This window comes from Vulpes vulpes, chromosome 4, assembly GCF_048418805.1.
Source record: "Vulpes vulpes isolate BD-2025 chromosome 4, VulVul3, whole genome shotgun sequence".
In the NCBI taxonomy this organism is placed as follows: Eukaryota; Metazoa; Chordata; class Mammalia; order Carnivora; family Canidae; genus Vulpes; species Vulpes vulpes.
This window is the reverse complement of record NC_132783.1, coordinates 134,170,138-134,188,617: the sequence shown is the minus strand read 5'-3', so window position 1 is coordinate 134,188,617 and position 18,480 is coordinate 134,170,138. Positions and strand designations below refer to the sequence as shown.

General features: G+C 42.8%; 1 protein-coding gene across 5 annotated transcripts in view; it reads left to right on the top strand.

Annotated features, from left to right (window-relative positions):
* PDZD2 (PDZ domain containing 2) overlaps positions 1-18,480 on the top strand; it is a 357,195-nt gene that overhangs the window by 122,792 nt on the left and 215,923 nt on the right. For all 5 annotated transcript variants that reach the window (XM_072757135.1, XM_072757134.1, XM_072757132.1 and 2 more), the window contains one exon: positions 6,003-6,843. In XM_072757135.1, the coding sequence (XP_072613236.1) occupies positions 6,368-6,843 (476 nt within the window). In that variant the 5' untranslated portion in view covers positions 6,003-6,367. Of the gene's footprint in view, positions 1-6,002; positions 6,844-18,480 lie in introns of those variants that run through there.

Below are 18,480 nucleotides of genomic sequence, written 5' to 3'. Positions count from 1 at the left end.
ATTGTCTTCCATGTCCTCTTCTGTGGTAGGTTTGGAAAGATACCATTTCTGGGGGCTCTATTACACACTGCCTATATCTTGTAGGTGTGAATTGCCTAGGGGAGGGAGGGAGAGCAAGAGTTATGGGATTGCCTTGGGGATTGAACCATCCCAAGCTGTTACAAACCAGGTCTGGGGTTTTGGCAGTATAATTCCCCAACAACTTAGCAGGTTCCTGGTTAGTTCCTGATGATTTGTTTTTATTTCTAGCTTATGAGTTCCGTCAATCTCCCTAAATTTTAACTTAACATATACTACTTAATGTGTGCTGCTGGAACAGCTGAAACAATGATGTCCAGTGGATAATCACACCTTTGGCAACAGGCTTACAACCTCTGTCTAGGTAGGGTACCACCCACCCTCTTCTGATAAAGCATATTTTCTCAGCCTTGCAGGGTCCAGAATATGGGGCTCTCTGGCAATTTAGATTACTGGCTGAATGTCCAGTGTACCTTCCTTAGAGGCGCCTGGGTGACTCAGTCAGTTAAGTATCCAACTCTCGATTTCAGCTCAGGTCATGATCTCAGGGTCATATCTATATTCGACCCTGAGATCATGTTATTCTATATCTTTTCTAGTATTACAGGTTAGATGTATCAGGGCTTAGTCACAAGGAGTCATACCTGGGACTAATGGAAGAAGAGCCCTGCATCAGGCTCCATCTCAGGGGGAGTCTGCTTGAGATTTTCTTCCTTGGCCCCTCCCCCCACTCTCTCTCTCTTTTTCTTGCTCTGTCTCTAAATAAATAAACTAATAACTAAATAGAATATCTTCCTTAGCAAAGTGATATTTCTCCCCATCTCGCTTGCTGGCTGAGTTGAGGAGCTCTAGACTGTGCTAAGAATGACAAATAATCTACCCATATTCTAAAAGTTTCCTACCATCTTCTCTAATATCATAGCCTCAATCAATACATCAGTGACTTTGCATGGAAGGTATGGCAGGTGGCACTTTAACCAAATAGTTTACATTAGGTAGCAGGAGTTACCTTTCCAGTCTGCAAATATCCAGGTTCTTGGCATCTGCTTCTCTCCTTTCTTTTCTCATCCAATTCTAAGTTTTAGACTCTATTACTTCTAGTCCCCTTACTTCTGGGTATTACCTTGTGTTATTTGTTTGGAGATTAATTCAGCTAGTTAGTGGGATTTGGAAAAATCCAAAACAACAATGATTAAACAACATGGGGATTTATTTTTTTCTTTTCATTTCTGTTCTTCTCATAAGTAATGCTGGTGGTGTAAGCCCCACGTGTACCAATTTCTACTTTCATCTCATTGGCCAGATCTATGTTGTTATACTATCCATACCTCCAAGAAAGGCCAAATTTTAGTTAACTATATCACACCCAACAAAATAAAGGAAGGAAGAGAGACTTGATACTAGGTAGAAAGCCACCAGCTTCTGACATAAGATACCTATTTATTTATTATGTGAGACTCATTGGTGACAGTGGAGCAGTAATTACAGGGCAGAGTGCTAGCCTACATGGCCAAGTCCAGTGGATTGGGTTCTAGTCCTGATTAGCCTTAAAATTAGCCTCTCTACTCCTTAACTAGCCTCTCAGATTTTGTCATTTGTCTGAGTCTGTAGAAAGGAAATACTAATAATATCTCCCTACAGTATTGTTGCAGCAATTAAATAAGGTAATCCTTAGAAAGTGCTCATTTTAAACAGTGTTTGAGTGTGGTTTTGCTCAGAAAACATTAGCCATTAGCCAGTGTTGATAAAGTGGATTCAGATGCCCTTGTTTTATAGAGAACAAGACAATGGGGAAAGCATCTAGCTCACTGGGGACATTTCCCCCTCACTCCTTTTTGATAGCCACACCTATCCCCACACCTATCCTTAGGCAGCCAAGCAGGCTTTCACCTCAGGGCCTTTGCACATGCTGTCTCCTTAGTACTCTTATGGAGAGTCTCTCACCTCAATCCCTCACTTTATTTAGGTCTCTTCTCAGCCAGCCTTTCTTTAATCACCTCATATGTCCACCATTTGCTAAACTCTGACACCACCATAGTTCTTTTCGTAGTAGAGAGAATTGCCATCTGACATTATAGTATTTTATGTTTACTAATCTGTCACCCTCACAGCACAGGCTTCATGAGGCTTTGTGGGAATGTTGTCTGTTGTGTTTAGGGCCCTGCATGTGACAGACACTCAATGAACACCTATTGAATGAATAGTAAGTATTTAGTCAACATTGGTTCACTTTTAAAATGTGAGATCTTCTCAAAGTCAAAAGAGGAATCCAGTCCAGAAGTAAGGAAGACTAAGGAACTTGGAACTTAAGCAGAATTCAGAATAGGAGGACATCAAGAATTCAGGCAATTGTGAGAGGGAATTAGTACAAGGCAGCCCAGTGTGAATCTTAGAAGGTCTGGATAAACCTGAGGACCCTTTTGTGCACCCCCTTGCCAGTTTCAGGATTTAGCCTCTGGATTTCAGGTGACTCTGGGGCTGTGACTTTGGCCAGATGATTGGTTTCACTTAGTTTGGTGTCTCTCCATCTTTTGCGTTATTCTCCTGATCTCCTCACCCTGAAGAAAAAAATTTAACTTAAATTCTAACGCAAAATATTAAATACTAAGGAGTAATAATCGATCATATAGGATTGAGCTTTGCAGTTAGGTACTAACCATGATCATATCCAAGATTTGTTGGCCTCTTCAACCCAGAATTACTTTTCAGCCCCTTGTGGGTGATATGGCCCTGCTGTGCATGCATAGTGTAGCTGAAAGAGGATCTGAGAAAGTTGGTAGATTCTAAACACAGTATCAGAATCTGCTAAGAAGCATTCATTTTGAATTTTGGATGGCTAAGGCTGTCAGCTTCAGGCTGGTCAAAATTAATTTAAATTATCATGGCTGTTTGCTTTGAGATGGGACTCTAATTGGAGAATTATATATGATAGACAAGAGTGAACTGGAACATGCTTTGCAGACTTTCATGTCCACAAATTCTGCTCACTGTTGAAATGGATCTTCAAGATGAGAAGCATTTAGACCTCTGCACAGGTCAGCCACGGAGGGATGTATTTGTATTATTTGCAGGTTTCTATTCTGTATCTTCTCTAGGTCAATGTTTTGTTCACTGGAATGTTTCATTGGAAATTGGAAAGACCACTCATTTTATAGTATTGCAAAATTGTGTATCTCCTCTTATGCCCTGAGTCATCTCAAATCATTGTAGTAGATTGGGACACTTCTACTTCCCTTGTTTATAGAAACAGAAAAAGGAATTGATAGAATAGAGGCTGGAGGGATTACTGGAAAGTTCCCAATTATATGTATGGAACCAAAAAGTTATATAGCCCATGAACATCAAAATAAGACTAAATGTCTTGAAGTAACCTTTCCTTTTCCGAAAACTCCTTCCCGGAGCCCACAACATTCACAGTCAGAGGGTGGGCTCCCAGCAGCCAGGTTGATATCTCCTGATCCTGCTCCAAGTTGAACCAATCAGCTTTGCCCACCTCCAGCGTATTAACTTTCAAGGTGCAAAGTGCAGGAACCAACTCAGGGTAAAGTTTATTTTTATTTGAAGGATTTTTTTTTTAAGTTTAGTTTTGCTTTACTTTTCTTCTTTTTTAAATAGTTAAATTTTTCTAAATGTGATTCAATGTAAGGATTGATACGGTCATTTGGATTGACGAGGAGGGTAGCAAAGTAGCCCTGTCCAGGGTGTCTGAAACTAAGACGAGGAATGCCATGAGGAAACCAGTGTTCTCTCCCCAGGCTTTCGCCTCTGCCTTCTCCTATTCAATTTTATTTTATTTCTTGGCAGGACAGAAATACCTTCACGGCAGCATTGCCTCTAGAGCCCCTAGTTCAAAAGTTATCGTTCTCTTCACTTAAGACTAGACCCCCTCTCTCTAGATCCGATCACTCAGTTGTTAGGAAAGAAGTCTGTTCCAGCTTGCATGAGATCCCTAACTCTGGACCCATCGCCAGTGCCTGGGGAGTTTATATTCCACAAACATGGCTTCTAGGAATGTACCTTTGTCACTTCTGTTAAGAGGATTGTCATAGACTTCTACACACTGATCTCCACTTATTTAGGCATCTCCCCATTAGACTATGAATTCCTTCAGGGCGAGGAATTTGCCTTATTGATGGTATACTCCTGGTGCCAAGTTCAAGGCCTGGTTCTTAATTGATCTTCAGGAAATATGTATCGAATGAATACAAGTTGACAGCAAAGAGAAAAATTCTCTAGGGTTTTCTTCGATCAGATTTATTTAAAAACAACTTGTCGAAGATATTTACCCTGTTTTCATATGTATGGGACTATCAGAACTGTGACTAATATCCTGAATCATTGACCATTAAAATTGTAATTTAAAGGATATTTTAAAAATTGTTTTTCAATGATTGAGAGTCTACACGTTGATGGCACTGTGCTGGGGTAGGGAGCACACCAATGAATGAGACACCGTCACTGTGTTGTAGGACCTCTCTGTTGAATTTGACGGACCTTGGAGATCACTTAGCTTAACTTTCTCATTTTACAGATGAGAAAACGGAGACTCGTAAAGATTGCTAGGCCTGATGGAAAATGTTTTGATTTATTCATAAGATTTTAATATGTCTGTGTGGAGTCACTTTGCAGCGAGAGGTGTTACTTATTTTGGCCAAAGGGAACATTCAGTTTTTGTACATTTATGGATTATCTTTGCTTTGATCTTGCATTTCTTTTTTAATAGGCATGTGATTATGTAGATGATATTTGCTAAGCTTTTGATTTATTTGGAACCAATTAATAGCTGGCACTCAAGTTCTTTGAAAGCTCAAAACTTGCTATATTGGAAATTTTTTTATGGTTACTGAGTAATAAGGTCATGTATTATTGACATGGCTTCTGACACCTCTCCCATTTATTATTATTTCTTGTTAAATCACTTCCTAAGAAGGCTAGAGAATGTTTTCCATCTTAGATGGCATAGTTTATGTTGACTTTCTCCGGGAGAAGGCGAAATTCAGAGGAGAGAATGAAAAGGGTCATTTTTCTGTTGTTTACAAAGGCTGAAGGTGAAAGTTTTCTCTGGTGGATTGGCAATGGAATTAAATTAGCCTTTCATTGTGGGGATGTATTGTGTGCCAGGCACTGTGCAGAATTCGGGGTGGGGGGGATTTCTGCAAGCTCTTGCAGGGGAGACAGGCCTGCTGCAGCTGGCAGTGCCCGAGAGATACATCACTGCTCTGAGCGGTGTGTTCAAGGGCAAGCCAGGGAGAGGCCAAGTCTCCTCACCCAGAAGCATAGAGAATCATTTCTCTGGAGGAGATAGCTTTAGGACTGGCCTAAGAGTAGGGCATCCCAACAGTTAGCAAAGGAAAAGAAGAGAAGCAACAAATAGCTACAGGGTGCATAGGGACATGATCCCCTCTGAGGCTACATGATGGCTAAGCTTAGGACGGGTATTGTCCTAAGCCAGAGCCTACATCTCTCTGTGCCATTGATTGGCTGTTTCTCCTCTTGGCATCACTGTCAGTCCTGGGATGGAGAGCCTTCCTGAGTATGCAGTTGAGCTGATCAAGGCAAATGGACATAGATTTTAACTTCCTACGAATGTAAGCTCTTCAATATGTCCAGAACCCCTCTAACAGTCTTCCAGGGAGTCTTTCACATAGCCTCCTGGTTGGGTAGGAGTTTGATGGGATTTGTTCCAGAAAAAGTCATCTTATTTCCCTGATGATCAGGAAAATTTCCTAGAGGAAGTCACTCTTCCAGAGGTTTCTGTCTGGGGGAAGGGTGTGTGTGTGCATCTGTGTGTCTGTATGTCTGTGTCTGTCTGTTAGTGTGTCTGTCTGTGTATACAGGGTGGAGGTTAGCTGGGGAAGGAGAAGAGGCATTAGCTTCCTGACTCAAAACAGCAAACGCAGTCCTTCTTTGTTATAGGAGGCGATGTGTTCTGTATCAGAGGGCTCACTGTTGTGACTGAAATTTTTTGTTTTTATCTCTTCCAGGCATAAATGGGACCAGGTGAGGTCATGCTGTGGCTGCTGGAGGAATAGCCCATTTCCAGGTCATTTGCATGGGCCCTGCTGTGAAAGGAACCAAACAAGACCTTGTCAGACACTTCCTTCCTTCTCTTTGGTGAGCACTCCAGGCACAGCAATTGTCCCACTGTTGTTCTAATGTGTCCTGTCCTCCTCTTGCCAAAGCAAACAGCCCAGTCTCAAGCAGGCATCCTTTAGGCTCATCTGCCAGCCTGAACATGAACGCAGGCAAAGCTGATGACAGCCAGGGTTCCCAAGGGACATGGGGCCTTACAGGGCCCAGCCCCCAGAAGCAGGTCCTCTCATGATGCTGGTGTCTGGGAGTGAGCACCATGCCCATCACCCAGGACAATGCCATGCTGCACCTGCCCCTCCTCTACCAGTGGCTGCAGAACAGCCTGCGGGAGGGTGGGGATGGCCCAGAGCAGCGTCTCTGCCAGGCAGCCATCCAGAAGCTGCAGGAATACATCCAGCTCAACTTTGCTGTGGATGAGAGTGTGGTCCCACCTGACCGCAGCCCCCCAGGAATGGAAATCTGTACTGTGTACCTCACCAAGGAGCTGGGAGACACAGAGACTGTGGGCCTCAGTTTTGGGAACATCCCTGTTTTTGGGGACTACGGAGAAAAGCGCAGAGGGGGCAAGAAGAGGAAAACCCACCCGGGCCCTGTACTGGACGTTGGCTGCATCTGGGTGACAGAGCTGAGGAAGAACAGCCCGGCAGGGAAGAGTGGGAAGGTCCGACTGCGCGATGAAATCCTCTCCCTGAATGGGCAGCTGATGGTTGGAGTTGATGTCAGTGGGGCCAGGTGAGTGGGGGAGTGCCAGTTCCTACAGGGGCTGGAAGGGGGACCCCTGTGGCTCACTTGTGTCTGCTGCTCCAATCTGTAGCTGCAGAGGGTTATGAGATCCACTCTGGTAAGAAGTCAGTGGCATTTATCCTATAAAGGGAAGATACACTAAGTAGAAGTATCGTGGTATTTGTATCTTTCTTTTTTGCTTCATTCTCTCTTAGAGAACTCAGACTCAGGGTATTTGCTTTTTTTCTGAAACTTGGATTAGAGATAAAAAATAGTACATGACGCAAGAGTATGAGAAATGTCACATTGAGTTAAACCCTCTTGCATTCAACCCAGCATCTCCCCTCCAGTTGGAACACCAAAGGTTGGGTCCTGGATATATTTCTATCTGCGCGTCCCTTGTCACCCTAGTCACAGACTCAAAGGCCAGAAGGACCTCGAGATGCTTAGAACTATCTCTGGACCACTAGCCACCCCTGCCGTCGCCCTCGTTTTCCCATCCTGGAAGATCCATGTGAATGATGAGTATATTTCTGTTTTTCACCTGCATGGCCACATATCATGGCAGTAAGTTATGATTGGACTGTTGTTTCCCAGGTGACTCAGAGTCCCCAAGACCACCCTCAACCTCAGGGATTTACTAGAAGGACTTAAAGGACTCAGAAAAACTCAAGGTTACAGTTTATTACAGTAAAAAGATACAGATTAAAATCAACAAAGGCAAAAGGTATGCAGTGGGGTCCAGGAGAGAGAATCAGTGCAGGCTTCCCACTCTTCCCACTGGTGGTCCTTCCCAGTAGATTGTACAGAAGGCCTCAATTCTAGCAGTGACGTGTGACATCTGTAGAATATTATCAGCCAGGAAAGCTCATGAGCCTTGGCATCAGGGTTTTTCTTGAAGGTCAGTCACCCAGACATGGAGCGCCCGTGTAACTGACCTTAGCTACTCAGAGTTCAGTCCTTCCAGAGTTCAAACTAATGCCACATGGCCCAATGCCCCTGCTGTAAATCACATTATTAGCATAAACTATCTGGTATCATGCAGAATATTCCAAGGATGTAGAGGTTACTTCCCAGGAGTTAGTCAAGAACCAGTCCTTTCTTTGAAAGTACATGGATTGAATACCCCAAATGTGCTGTGCTGACTCTTTATGGCACACCAGGGTTTTAGTAATGGGTGTATATGGATGAGACACAAAAAGAGAAGTTTGAAGATATTCTGAGATGCGTAACTTTTGACAAGCCTTCAGGGGCTCCTGTGAGGAGGACTCCTATGTTCCAAGAAAAGAGAATGATGGAGACAGGGTCACCTTGAGAAGCAGTAACCTTCCAGTGAGAAGACTTCTAACCCAAGGAGACCCTGAAGGGAAGAAGCCAGAACAGAAGTACCTTAAGTTTAATTTTTTTCTTCCCTTCAGTATTCTATTAAAGCTTTCCATTGGCAGAAACCAGCCAGAGGCCAGTGGCAAGGGAGCCCAGTGAGATTGTCCATATGTGTCAACCTGGGGCAGAGGGCAGGGTAGATAGAAAATGGTGGAGAGTGGACATGGAGTGGCAACAAGAAGTCATCAGGCACATATAGTGTGGTCTAAGTTTCAATGAGCCAATGCATGGAATAGTCCTAGCACAGGGCTGGCTGGCATGTGTGACTACTTACTCAGTAGAGTCTCACCAATATTTCCTTTGGGCTGCCCATCTGACTGAAGAGATATTCTTGGCTAATGGCTGAATCCTGAACTGGCAGTTATTGGGAGAAGCTTCATCTTCAAGGAGGGGTGCTGAAGAGAAATGATTCTTTTTTATTTTATTTTTTATTTATTTATTTATTTTTGAAATGATTCTATTTAAAATTAGAAATTGTTCTTAGAAAAGAAACAGGACTGACCACTATAGTATTCACTGGTATGGAGAAGGTGACTCCAGTCCCTGATAGGTGGGTCCTCGGGGCTAGAAGCATGGATCAACATGGAGCTTGAGGCAGCCCTCCTAGAGCTGTCCCTGAGAGCCACTGCCTTTTGTAGCTGTCAGTTTTGAGGGGAGCCGCTTTGAATGCAGAAGCCGAAGGAAGAGCATAGAGGAGACATCCAGCAGGAGAGAATAATAATGGTCAAGAGTTCCAGCTCTGGAGCCAGACAACTGTGCTGCCTCCTCAGGTTCCCACACTTGTAAGCTGGTTGACCTTGGAAAAGTCATCCCTCCTAGCCTTGGATTCCCTGTCTATGACATGGGAATGATAACACTATTGATCCAATGACTAAATGATGCAATAATGCATATAAAGGGCTCGCACTATGTTTATTTTTTAAAAGATTTTACTTATTTATTCATGAGAGATGAAGAGAGAGAGGCAGAGACATAGACAGAGAGAGAAGTCCTGTGGGACTCGATCCCAGGACCCTGGGATCACGACCTGAGCCAAAGGCAAGACGCTCAACCACTGAACCACCCAGGTGCTTCACATAGTGCTCAATAAAATATTAGCCTCACAGTAAGTATTCTACCTGGAGAGTGTTTGGAAAGACTGGGAGTTTCTAATCCAAGAGGTTGCTAGATTCTTTAGAATTTGGAAGAGTTTTCCCATACTGGATAATTTTTCTCATATCTGTTCAGGAAGCCCCTCCCATTGACTGCTTAAGGCTGTGGAGTCTTTAAGAGGCAAAGTTCTCTGTCCCAGGCACTGAAAGTATATCTGACCCTGAAATAAGAAGGCTTTCCAGCTACCAAGGGAGGATTCTTTGGTGATTTTAATTTATTCCTTGGAGGGAGTGTTAGGATGATGCCCCCCCCACCTTTTTTTCTAAGAAAGAATATACAGAAAAATAGAAAGATGATGGGCCCAGAGTCATGACAGAAAGTGGGACATAAAACTAGACTCCTTAATGGAGGCTCCCAGAAGGGGGCAAGTATGGTGAGATGGGGGAAGCAATGAACTGAGTCTGGGATTCTGGGTTCTCTCCACAGGTGTTCGAGCAACTAGCTTTGAGACCTCGGGTAAGAGTGTTGGGATGGAAGAGTGAGGGTGGGAGGGACGTTAGCTGCATCTGCTTATGCTAACATATTAGGAGTGAATCTCTGAGACATTTCATTTGACCCGCCTGAGCTGGTTTTATCATTCTAGAAGTTCACAGAAGTGAAGCAGTGATGCGATGATGTCATAGTGAGAGCTGAGAGACTCAGTCACTCTCCTCTGAGTCCCAGCTAGGAGTTGTACCTCATCCAACGCACCATCCATCCCACTTCTGTGTGGTCAGGAAGAGATATTTGGATGGATGTGGTCAGTAGGCATCTGGACTGAAGTAGCTGAAGCTGATGGAAATAGGAGAAAAGGTCAAGGAACAGTTCTGTGGGATTGCTAATTGCTATGTCTGGGTGTTCACAAATGTACCTGGGATTTGTGTTCATCAAATATGATAAGACATGCAGACAGGGAAATGACTGTCATAAAGGAAGAAGGACCCCCCCGCCCCGCTCCTTCCCTTGTGTTTCATTTTGAATTCAAAACTACCTTAGATGATGTTATAGTTTGAACTGTGTCCACCCACCGACCCGCTACTGCCAAATTCATGTTTTGAAGTCTTAAGCCCCCAGTACCTCTGAACGTGGCCTTATTTGGAAATAGTGCCATTACGGATGTAATTAGTTAAGATGAGGCTGGACACAGACACCAAGTGAAGATTATAGTTATGTTGCAACAAGCCAGGGAACCATCGGAAGCTAGGAGAGAGGCCTGGGACAGACCCTGCCTTGGTACCTCAGAGGGAGCATGGCTCTGCCAACACCTTGATCTCAGACTTTTAGCCTCTAGAACTTGTGAGATGAATTTCTGTCATTTAAGCCATTTCGTTTGTGGAACTTTATTATGGCAGCCCTAGCAAACCAATACGTGTGGTATTTTGACCCTGTTGCCTATGGCTAGTCAATTATTCGGATGATTTCCTCCCTCACTAGAGTTACTCTGGAAACTAGAGAGCATGGTGAATGCTTTTGGAAGAGGATACTCTGAAAGTTGTGGGTGTTACGTGTGGGAGGAGCAGGTGCAAAATGTGGAAGATGAGGTCATGGTTTGCTTATTTTAAAAATTAGCTTAGAGTCAATCTGTAAACTTCATCCCCAGGGGAAAGAGCAGAGAATTCATAGCTATGGGTTTGACATCTTTCTGCACCCAGAACCAGTTCCAAAGGCAAGGCTGTGACTGGCCCAAAATTACAGAGCCCATTCTGCTTTCTACTGGATGATACTCCTCAGGTCTGCAGTTTGCTTCTAGCCACCCCCACCTCTTCAGCCCCTGCAGCCCTGGGAGCCCCTAATTCTTTTCAGTGGGAACAGCCCCATCTTGCAGGCATAGCTGGTAACAACAACACACAGAGGAAGGTTTTTGTTTGCAAGCTCTTATTATCATACCTACTTTAGGGAAGATGGGATTTTCTGGAATGTTCTATTTACTTTTGTTTGGTGGAGGGAGAATTGGGAAGGTTTTTTAGATCATTTCCTACAAGGAATACTTTGTAACCCCAGTCCCTCCCTCCCTCAGCCAGCTTTCTATAAGTAAACCAGATCTGTTCCCTGAGGACAGATTGTTCCAAATTGGTAACAAAATATGGAATTAATTAAAACATAACCCACACAACAAAACAAGTAGCCTTTTCTGAAAAGTAAAAGGGCCCATGTTTCACTTAAAATGTATTTTCCAGGATGTGAACCATGACCAGACTTTTTTGTACATTAATAAACAGGAGGGGAGTATAGTGCAAAGAACATTGACCTCAGAAAGATGGAACTGGCTTCCAGGCCTACTTATTGGCTGTGTGACTTTGGGCAAGTTACCTCAGCCACAGGAGGGTGATGCTATTTCCCCAATAGGGCCATTTAGTGGATTAGATAAGGTGATTTAGTTGATGTACTGAATAGGCATCTGGCGTATGGTAGATGTTCAGTCAAAGCTAACTTTTAACACCCGTCCTGGTCAGCGTCAGGTGATCTGAACCCACAGCACTGCATGCAACTGAGAAGAGGCCTTTGAGTTGGAGGGACAGACAGGAGCCGCAAACTTTAGCAGTGCACTCGGCAGGAAAGAGAAGAGCCTTCAGATCAAATACTGAGCATCTGGGGATGGCATGGGTACCAGCCAATTGGAAAGGATGCTGGTGCCTCCAGGAACAGAGGTCTGGAGCCAGGGTGCACCTTTGAGTTACTGGCAAGTGAGAAGTCTGTGTGATCCCAGGAGACAGGTCAGGGTGCTGAGCTGGCAGGAGGGCCCAAGGGGCTCTGGGCAATTGGCCAACTAGCAGAGGAACATTACATTACACACTGGGCGAGCTAACTGAATGTCAGCCCTGACCACACGTAACCTTCAGCACAGTACCCTTTGCCTTTAAATTGTGTGTAAAATTAAATTTAGGGTTGTTACAAGCTCAGACTCTGGTTACCCATAGCAACCTTGAGTTCTCTCTAGGTTATAGCAGATTTTAAACAGAGTGTCAAATGCTGCTAGAAGGTGTAACTTGGGGAAGTGACTGCAGGTGGTGATGTAGGAGATACAGAAAGGAAGAAATGCCAATTATACCTTTATAATATAGTCTCTGGGGCCATTTAGCATGAGCGTCCTGCCTACCTGAATATGCCCAAAGGCACCGGTGCTCTATTCAGGACTGTAATATATAGTAAGAGGTGGCGTCGCGATGACCTAGACACATTCGGGCAAGGTGAAACTATATTCAGCTTGCTGTTGAAGAAGCCTGAGAAGCGTGTAATACACTTTAGAAAGATTTCCATTACAGAAGGTTAAAAGGAAAACAAGTTTCAGCATTTAAAATTCAATTATCTGGAAAACTCGCCATGTGGAACAGCCCATTCCCCAAGGATGCGGTGGAAATGAAGCATTGCAGGACCTTACGTTTGTGCCCACTTCGTTCTCAGCCTGCTTTCCCCCACACATGCTATTTCATTCCATGACTGGTTTCTGGAAGAAATCCCAAAGTTCATCCAAGTCCAACCAAGAAGGAAACTGAGGCTCTGGGGCATGGCTTCCCGGAGTCAAGGACCTTCTTAAGAACAGGAACTAGAATTCAGGGCTGGAACTCAAATTCTAGAACTTTTTCTTCCACATTACAAGCAGTAACCAACGAAAGTTGATTTTTTTGAGGCTTATGACAGTTAAATAGAAAATCAAGGTTTTCTACATATTTCTATCTCATTCTCTAAGTGGATGATAAATAAATCTAGAACCTTCTCAACAAGAATTTAACCTGTAGCAGCTTCATAAATGTATCATTCACGGCCAGCTGGTGGACTGGACAGTGGGAGCTTGATTTCCCTCAGGTCTTCAGGATGCTTTCTGGGCAAGGCTCTGGAGAATCTTCCACTGTTGCCTGCCATCTTGTGGCTGAAGTCGAGCACAGTGCTGGGAATTTTAGTTAAGTTCATTATTCATTAGGTTGTGTGGGTTTCTCATCTGTGCTGTTAGGATGGGGTTTTCAGCTTCAGCATCTGAGCCATGCCCAAGTAGCAAGTGACTCTGGAGCCATCTCTCTCCACTCGGTGCCTGGTGTCCTCATGCTGTCCCCGGGAGTTGCGCATCCCAGGTCCCCCCCATGGCATGTCCTCTCCTGACACTCCCAGCCCTGGTCCTCAGGTCTCCCACAAGTAGATGAGTCATGATCTGATTAAACCCACCGTGTAGGCTCTCCGTGATGGATGGTGGGGGAAGTTGGCCTTTCCCAGTCTAACTCAATCCTCCTGAAATCAGAAAGCTTCAAGGAAAGGGAATAGCAGGGCCATGTCAAACACTACACTGGCCAGTGGGGGGAATTTTTTTTTTTTTTTTTTGAGAAAACTGGCAACTTTGGCACATCCTCAATCAGAGCCCATGGGTAATGTCCAGAGCCACTTAGAAAGCAGCTTTTCACAGTCTGCTTAGGCTTGGGAGGGAAGAGATTACACAAAAGGAGGCACTTTTCATGATTTAAAGGGGGTCGAGGTTCCAAAGCACCATCCAGAGATGCTCTTTCATTTCATCTCGGTGCTCTCTTCTCATCTGGTACCCCCATCAGAGCCTCCGCTGGGTGGCTGACCCGTGGGGATGGAAAACCCCAGTCTCCCATTTAAGACACTGACTTTGAAACTTCTAGCATTACTTTTGGGAATTCTCGTGATTGTAATTGCAAACCCTAAACAGAAAAAAGACAAAAGCATCTTAGTGTGATTATAGAGTTACTGGCCTGACTTCATGCCTTTCTCTCCATGGGCACTTCTGGGCCAATTTCAGCCATTTCTTGACTTCTACTGATTTTTTTATGCCCAAGTGTTAAATAAATTATAAGCATTGGTACTCTCTCATTGTGAGCACCAGATGCCCTTAAATGACTCTAGAGTCTTTCTTATCCAAAAGGTCATTGACTTCCAAGCTTTGGCACCTTTCTTGGCCCTGGTCCCTCTCAGTCTTGTGACTGTAGATGCAGGTAACCCATGGCCTGGCTCAGCTGTTCACAATCAACCTGTTTGCCAAGCACAGAGGTTAAAAGGCTGGAAATGCCTGTCTTTTGCTGTTCACCTATGGGTTGCTGCCTCCTTCTGGAAGGGAATAAGGTATAATATTTTCAGGACCCAAGTATATGTATCTTTGGCACAATTTATAATAAAACATGGGTTTTAACAGTCATATAGATTTCTTCATGGAATTCTTCTCTGAAATCTGATCTTCCTCCGAAGATTTTGAGGGGTGAGTTTGTTATACTATATTTCAAATGGTAATGAAGATGTGATTACTAGTGGCTTTTTGGATGACCAGGCTTATCTTTGTTGAAACGCACAAAGCAACATTCAAAGGTGTGAGGATCTGGGTTCTTTGCATCTCAGAGCCACAGAAATCTGGATGCAAGGACATCAGCAGTGATCTAATAGCTGACTCGCCCCACGTTTACCTCCTTCAGAGCTGGCTCTTCACCAGAGAAAGGATGATTCTATCATTTACAGCATCTCCTGGACTTCAATTTTGCCCATTTCCTTTTGTGAAGGGGAAGGGGGACAGAGGGCCAGGCTGTTTCCACAGCTGAAGTACATGTTTGCTCAGCCCTTAGGCTGGACTTGAAGGTTAGTCCATTTAAATTGGGCCAAGATTAACCAAGAAACTTTTGACTTTTGTGATCACAGATATACTTTCACAAATGTCCCTGAGGGAAGCTGAACTATTATGGGGAGAAGAAGGAGTGGGTGTCCTTAAAAATTCAGGCTGTTAAGTACAGGTCTCTCTCAAATTGCATGGCAAGTCTTGAGGGTTTTTTTTTTTTTTTCCTGACCCAAGGGCTTTATTTGGTCCAGATGTCCATTTCTGTGAAGTCCTTGTCTGACCCAGCAGAATGAGCAGAGAGGACTTGGAACGGCAGTCACTAGAAACAGGTCATGCTTTGGAAGATCTGTTGCCCAGTGGGATGCCCAAGGAGATCCACGAGATAGGTGAAAAAATTATTAGCATCCCCAGATATATTTTTTATCTTAAAAAAAAATTGAGCTTGACTAATATTTTAGATATGGTGGATCCTGGCATCCTTAGTCCATCTATATCTCAGAGTGTCCTGTGTCCTTTGTGGTATGTGATTTGTCCTGAGGGAAGAAGGAATGATCCACAAAGACCCCACTCACTGATTAATTCACTATTTTTTTTTTTTTAATTCATGAGAGACACAGAAAGAGGGAGAGAGGCAGAGACACAGGCAGAGGGAGAAGCAGGCTCCATGCAGGGAGCCCGATGTGGGACTCGATCCCGGGTCCCCAGGATCACATCCTGGGCCAAAGGCAGGCGCTAAACTGCTGAGCCACCCAGGGATCCCCTGATTAATTCCTTTTGACTTAATTCAAGGAACTGCAGTTTCTGTAGGCTCACTCGGTGAAATAGGTTTATGGATTAAATTATTTCATTTTAATTAAATTAACTTTACCAAATGGACACATAAATTAAAATTCTCCAGGGGGGAAAAAAAGAGGATTAAAAATAAGATAAAGAATGCAGGTGTAGGCCAACCATAAGAAAATGGCTGGGTTGACCCTTCTCAGCACTGGTATATGCTCAGCAGCAAGATGTGGTAAAACCATGACAATCTATTCAGATTGACAAGAAGTCAGACTAAAAAATTAAAATTTGAAGCTACAAGAGACAATATGAAATACAAATTTCTAGCCCCTATCGTTAAGGAAGATCCTCACCATAAGCATAGATTGTGCCTTGAGATAATACTTAATGGTGCTATGGGGCCATCATAATTAGGAAGATATTTAAAATCTAAAGACCCACAAAATGAAAACAAATAGTTTAAAATGTTTTAGCAATGTTTAAAATTATGCAATACTAAATCTAGTCCGGAATTCTACTAAACTGAATATTTAAAAGCCTATTTGGAATTTTTCTTACTTATTCGTTTAAGACAAAAAGTCACATCATTAAGAAAATGCTCATTCTTCCTTTTACTATATTGTAAAAAAAAAAAATAGCTGTAATAACCCATGGAAAACAATATAACTGCAAAATAAAATGCCTGATTTTGTCAGCAAATTCCGTTGGAAGATGCATAGAAACATTGCTAAAATTTTAAAGAAACAGTATGCAGTGTGGGAGGTTTGCTAGGCAGTTGGAGGAAAGTACTGCTGTTTCTCACATGTTCCAAATAAGGGTATTTGCTTGATTCTGTTTCAGTAATGAAATGGAACACCTACTTATTTGTGAGTCACTAAAGGACCGAGATACCAAAAAAGATATATTTTCAAAAGTCAATGACTTTGTTAGTTAAAATAATGCTTTATGGGAAAATTATGTAAGGTAACAGCTGCTTTGACTAGAATAAAAAAGAATTCAGAGTAAGGTTACAAAAATAGGCCAGCACAAGAAATTGATTCACTTATTGGTCCTAGGAGAGTTAATGCAGCAAAGAAGCTAGAAGTGAAGACAGAAGTGCCAGAAATGCCAGCAAATGTCATCAATATGGTTAATTTCATAAAAATACAACCTTTAAAACCAGTTGAATTTTTACTCTTCTCTGTAATAAGATGGGGAATAATCATGAAAATGTTTTGCCATAGAGAGGTCTGATGTTTATTTTGAGGCACAGTACTTAGAGTAATCTCACTTAAAGAGGACTGTGTGCTTTCTCTTCTACAAAAAAGACAAGTGTTTCAAATTGGCCCACCTCATCTATGAAAACAAGTGGTTTTCAGTGACCTGCTTTCTGGAGGCTGTTTTTTGTAGACCAAACACTCATAACCTGTTTCTCCAATGTCAAGGTAATGTTGGATCAACAAGAGAATAACTGCTATTTGAAAGAAACTCATGCTATGAAAAGAGCATTTTCAAAATGGATTTTTAGAAATGTTTCCCATTTATATGACTTTTTTTTTTTTTACAAAAAAACTATTATTTGTCAACAAAATATTTCTTAGTATATCTGAACTTTTAAAAGCAAAATTTTCTATTTTTATTTTATTTGTTTATGTATTTTTAAAAAGATTTTATTTATTTATTCATCAGAGAGAGAGAGAGGCAGACACAAGCAGAGGGAGAAACAGGCTCCATGCCGGGAGCCCGATGTGGGACTCGATCCTGGGTCTCCAGGATCACACCCTGGGCCGAAGGCGGCGCTAAACCGCTGAGCCACTGGGGCTGCCCAAATTTTCTATTTTTAAATCTACCAAAGAATTTTAGAGAATTTATGTGTTTAAAAACTCTTTTTAAAAGACAGTACCTTCCAATGACTTTGAAGAAAGCTCAACCAAGTTGAAAATTAACACAAAATCTCCACCCAAACCATAGTACAAGTGGTGGGCAGTGTTGGAAAATAGAAATGATCATTGATGAAATCCTGCCCTACTACACTTCTGTATATCCTTGTGAGATATCTTCAGCTAAGTCAGCCCTTAAAACCAACATCCATTTATTCTGAATTTCAACCAAACTTGTGAATGATCACCTCCCAGAGTGTTGAGTATTTGACAGTCTTGAAGTATATTTAACTGTATAGCTTTTCCTAAAAATAATATTGGCTTTATAGAATTTATTTTACTAAAGGTAAAAAATTTCTAAATATTGAGTATTTCACGTTAGATGCATCTTTTAAAATACTTTTATATATTTTAAAATGTATATAATGTACTAGTACAATAGTACATGCATGCGTTAAATAAATAAACACATTTATTAGGGGTACATGATCATATTCTTTTTTTTTTTATACTGAGAGGCATGAGAAGTCAACATTTCTAGAGCAGTCGTCTCATAGATACTGAGTTTATCCCTGCCTTCCTAAGGAAATGTCCCCTTTGAGATTTGTTGATGCTTTCATCAACCCCGTGGCCACCATTTCTCCTCATTTGGCTCTCCAGAAGGCTGGTTTCTCAGGGCTCTGCAGGCTGGATCCCCTTCCTAAGCTCTCCCAGTTCCTCCTCACTCACTTCCCAGGTCTGAACCCAGAGTCGCACCATGGGGTGTCCTGGCTAGCCATCCCACCAAGCACAGACACCCTGGCTCCTCTCCTCTCATTCCTCCTGCTAACTGCCTCCTCCCTGGACCATTTGGTGAGCTTTCTTTGGCTCATTAGTCTTCTGTTTACTCATTTCAGAGCAACATATTTATAAAGCTATTACTTAATTCTTCAGGCACCCAGT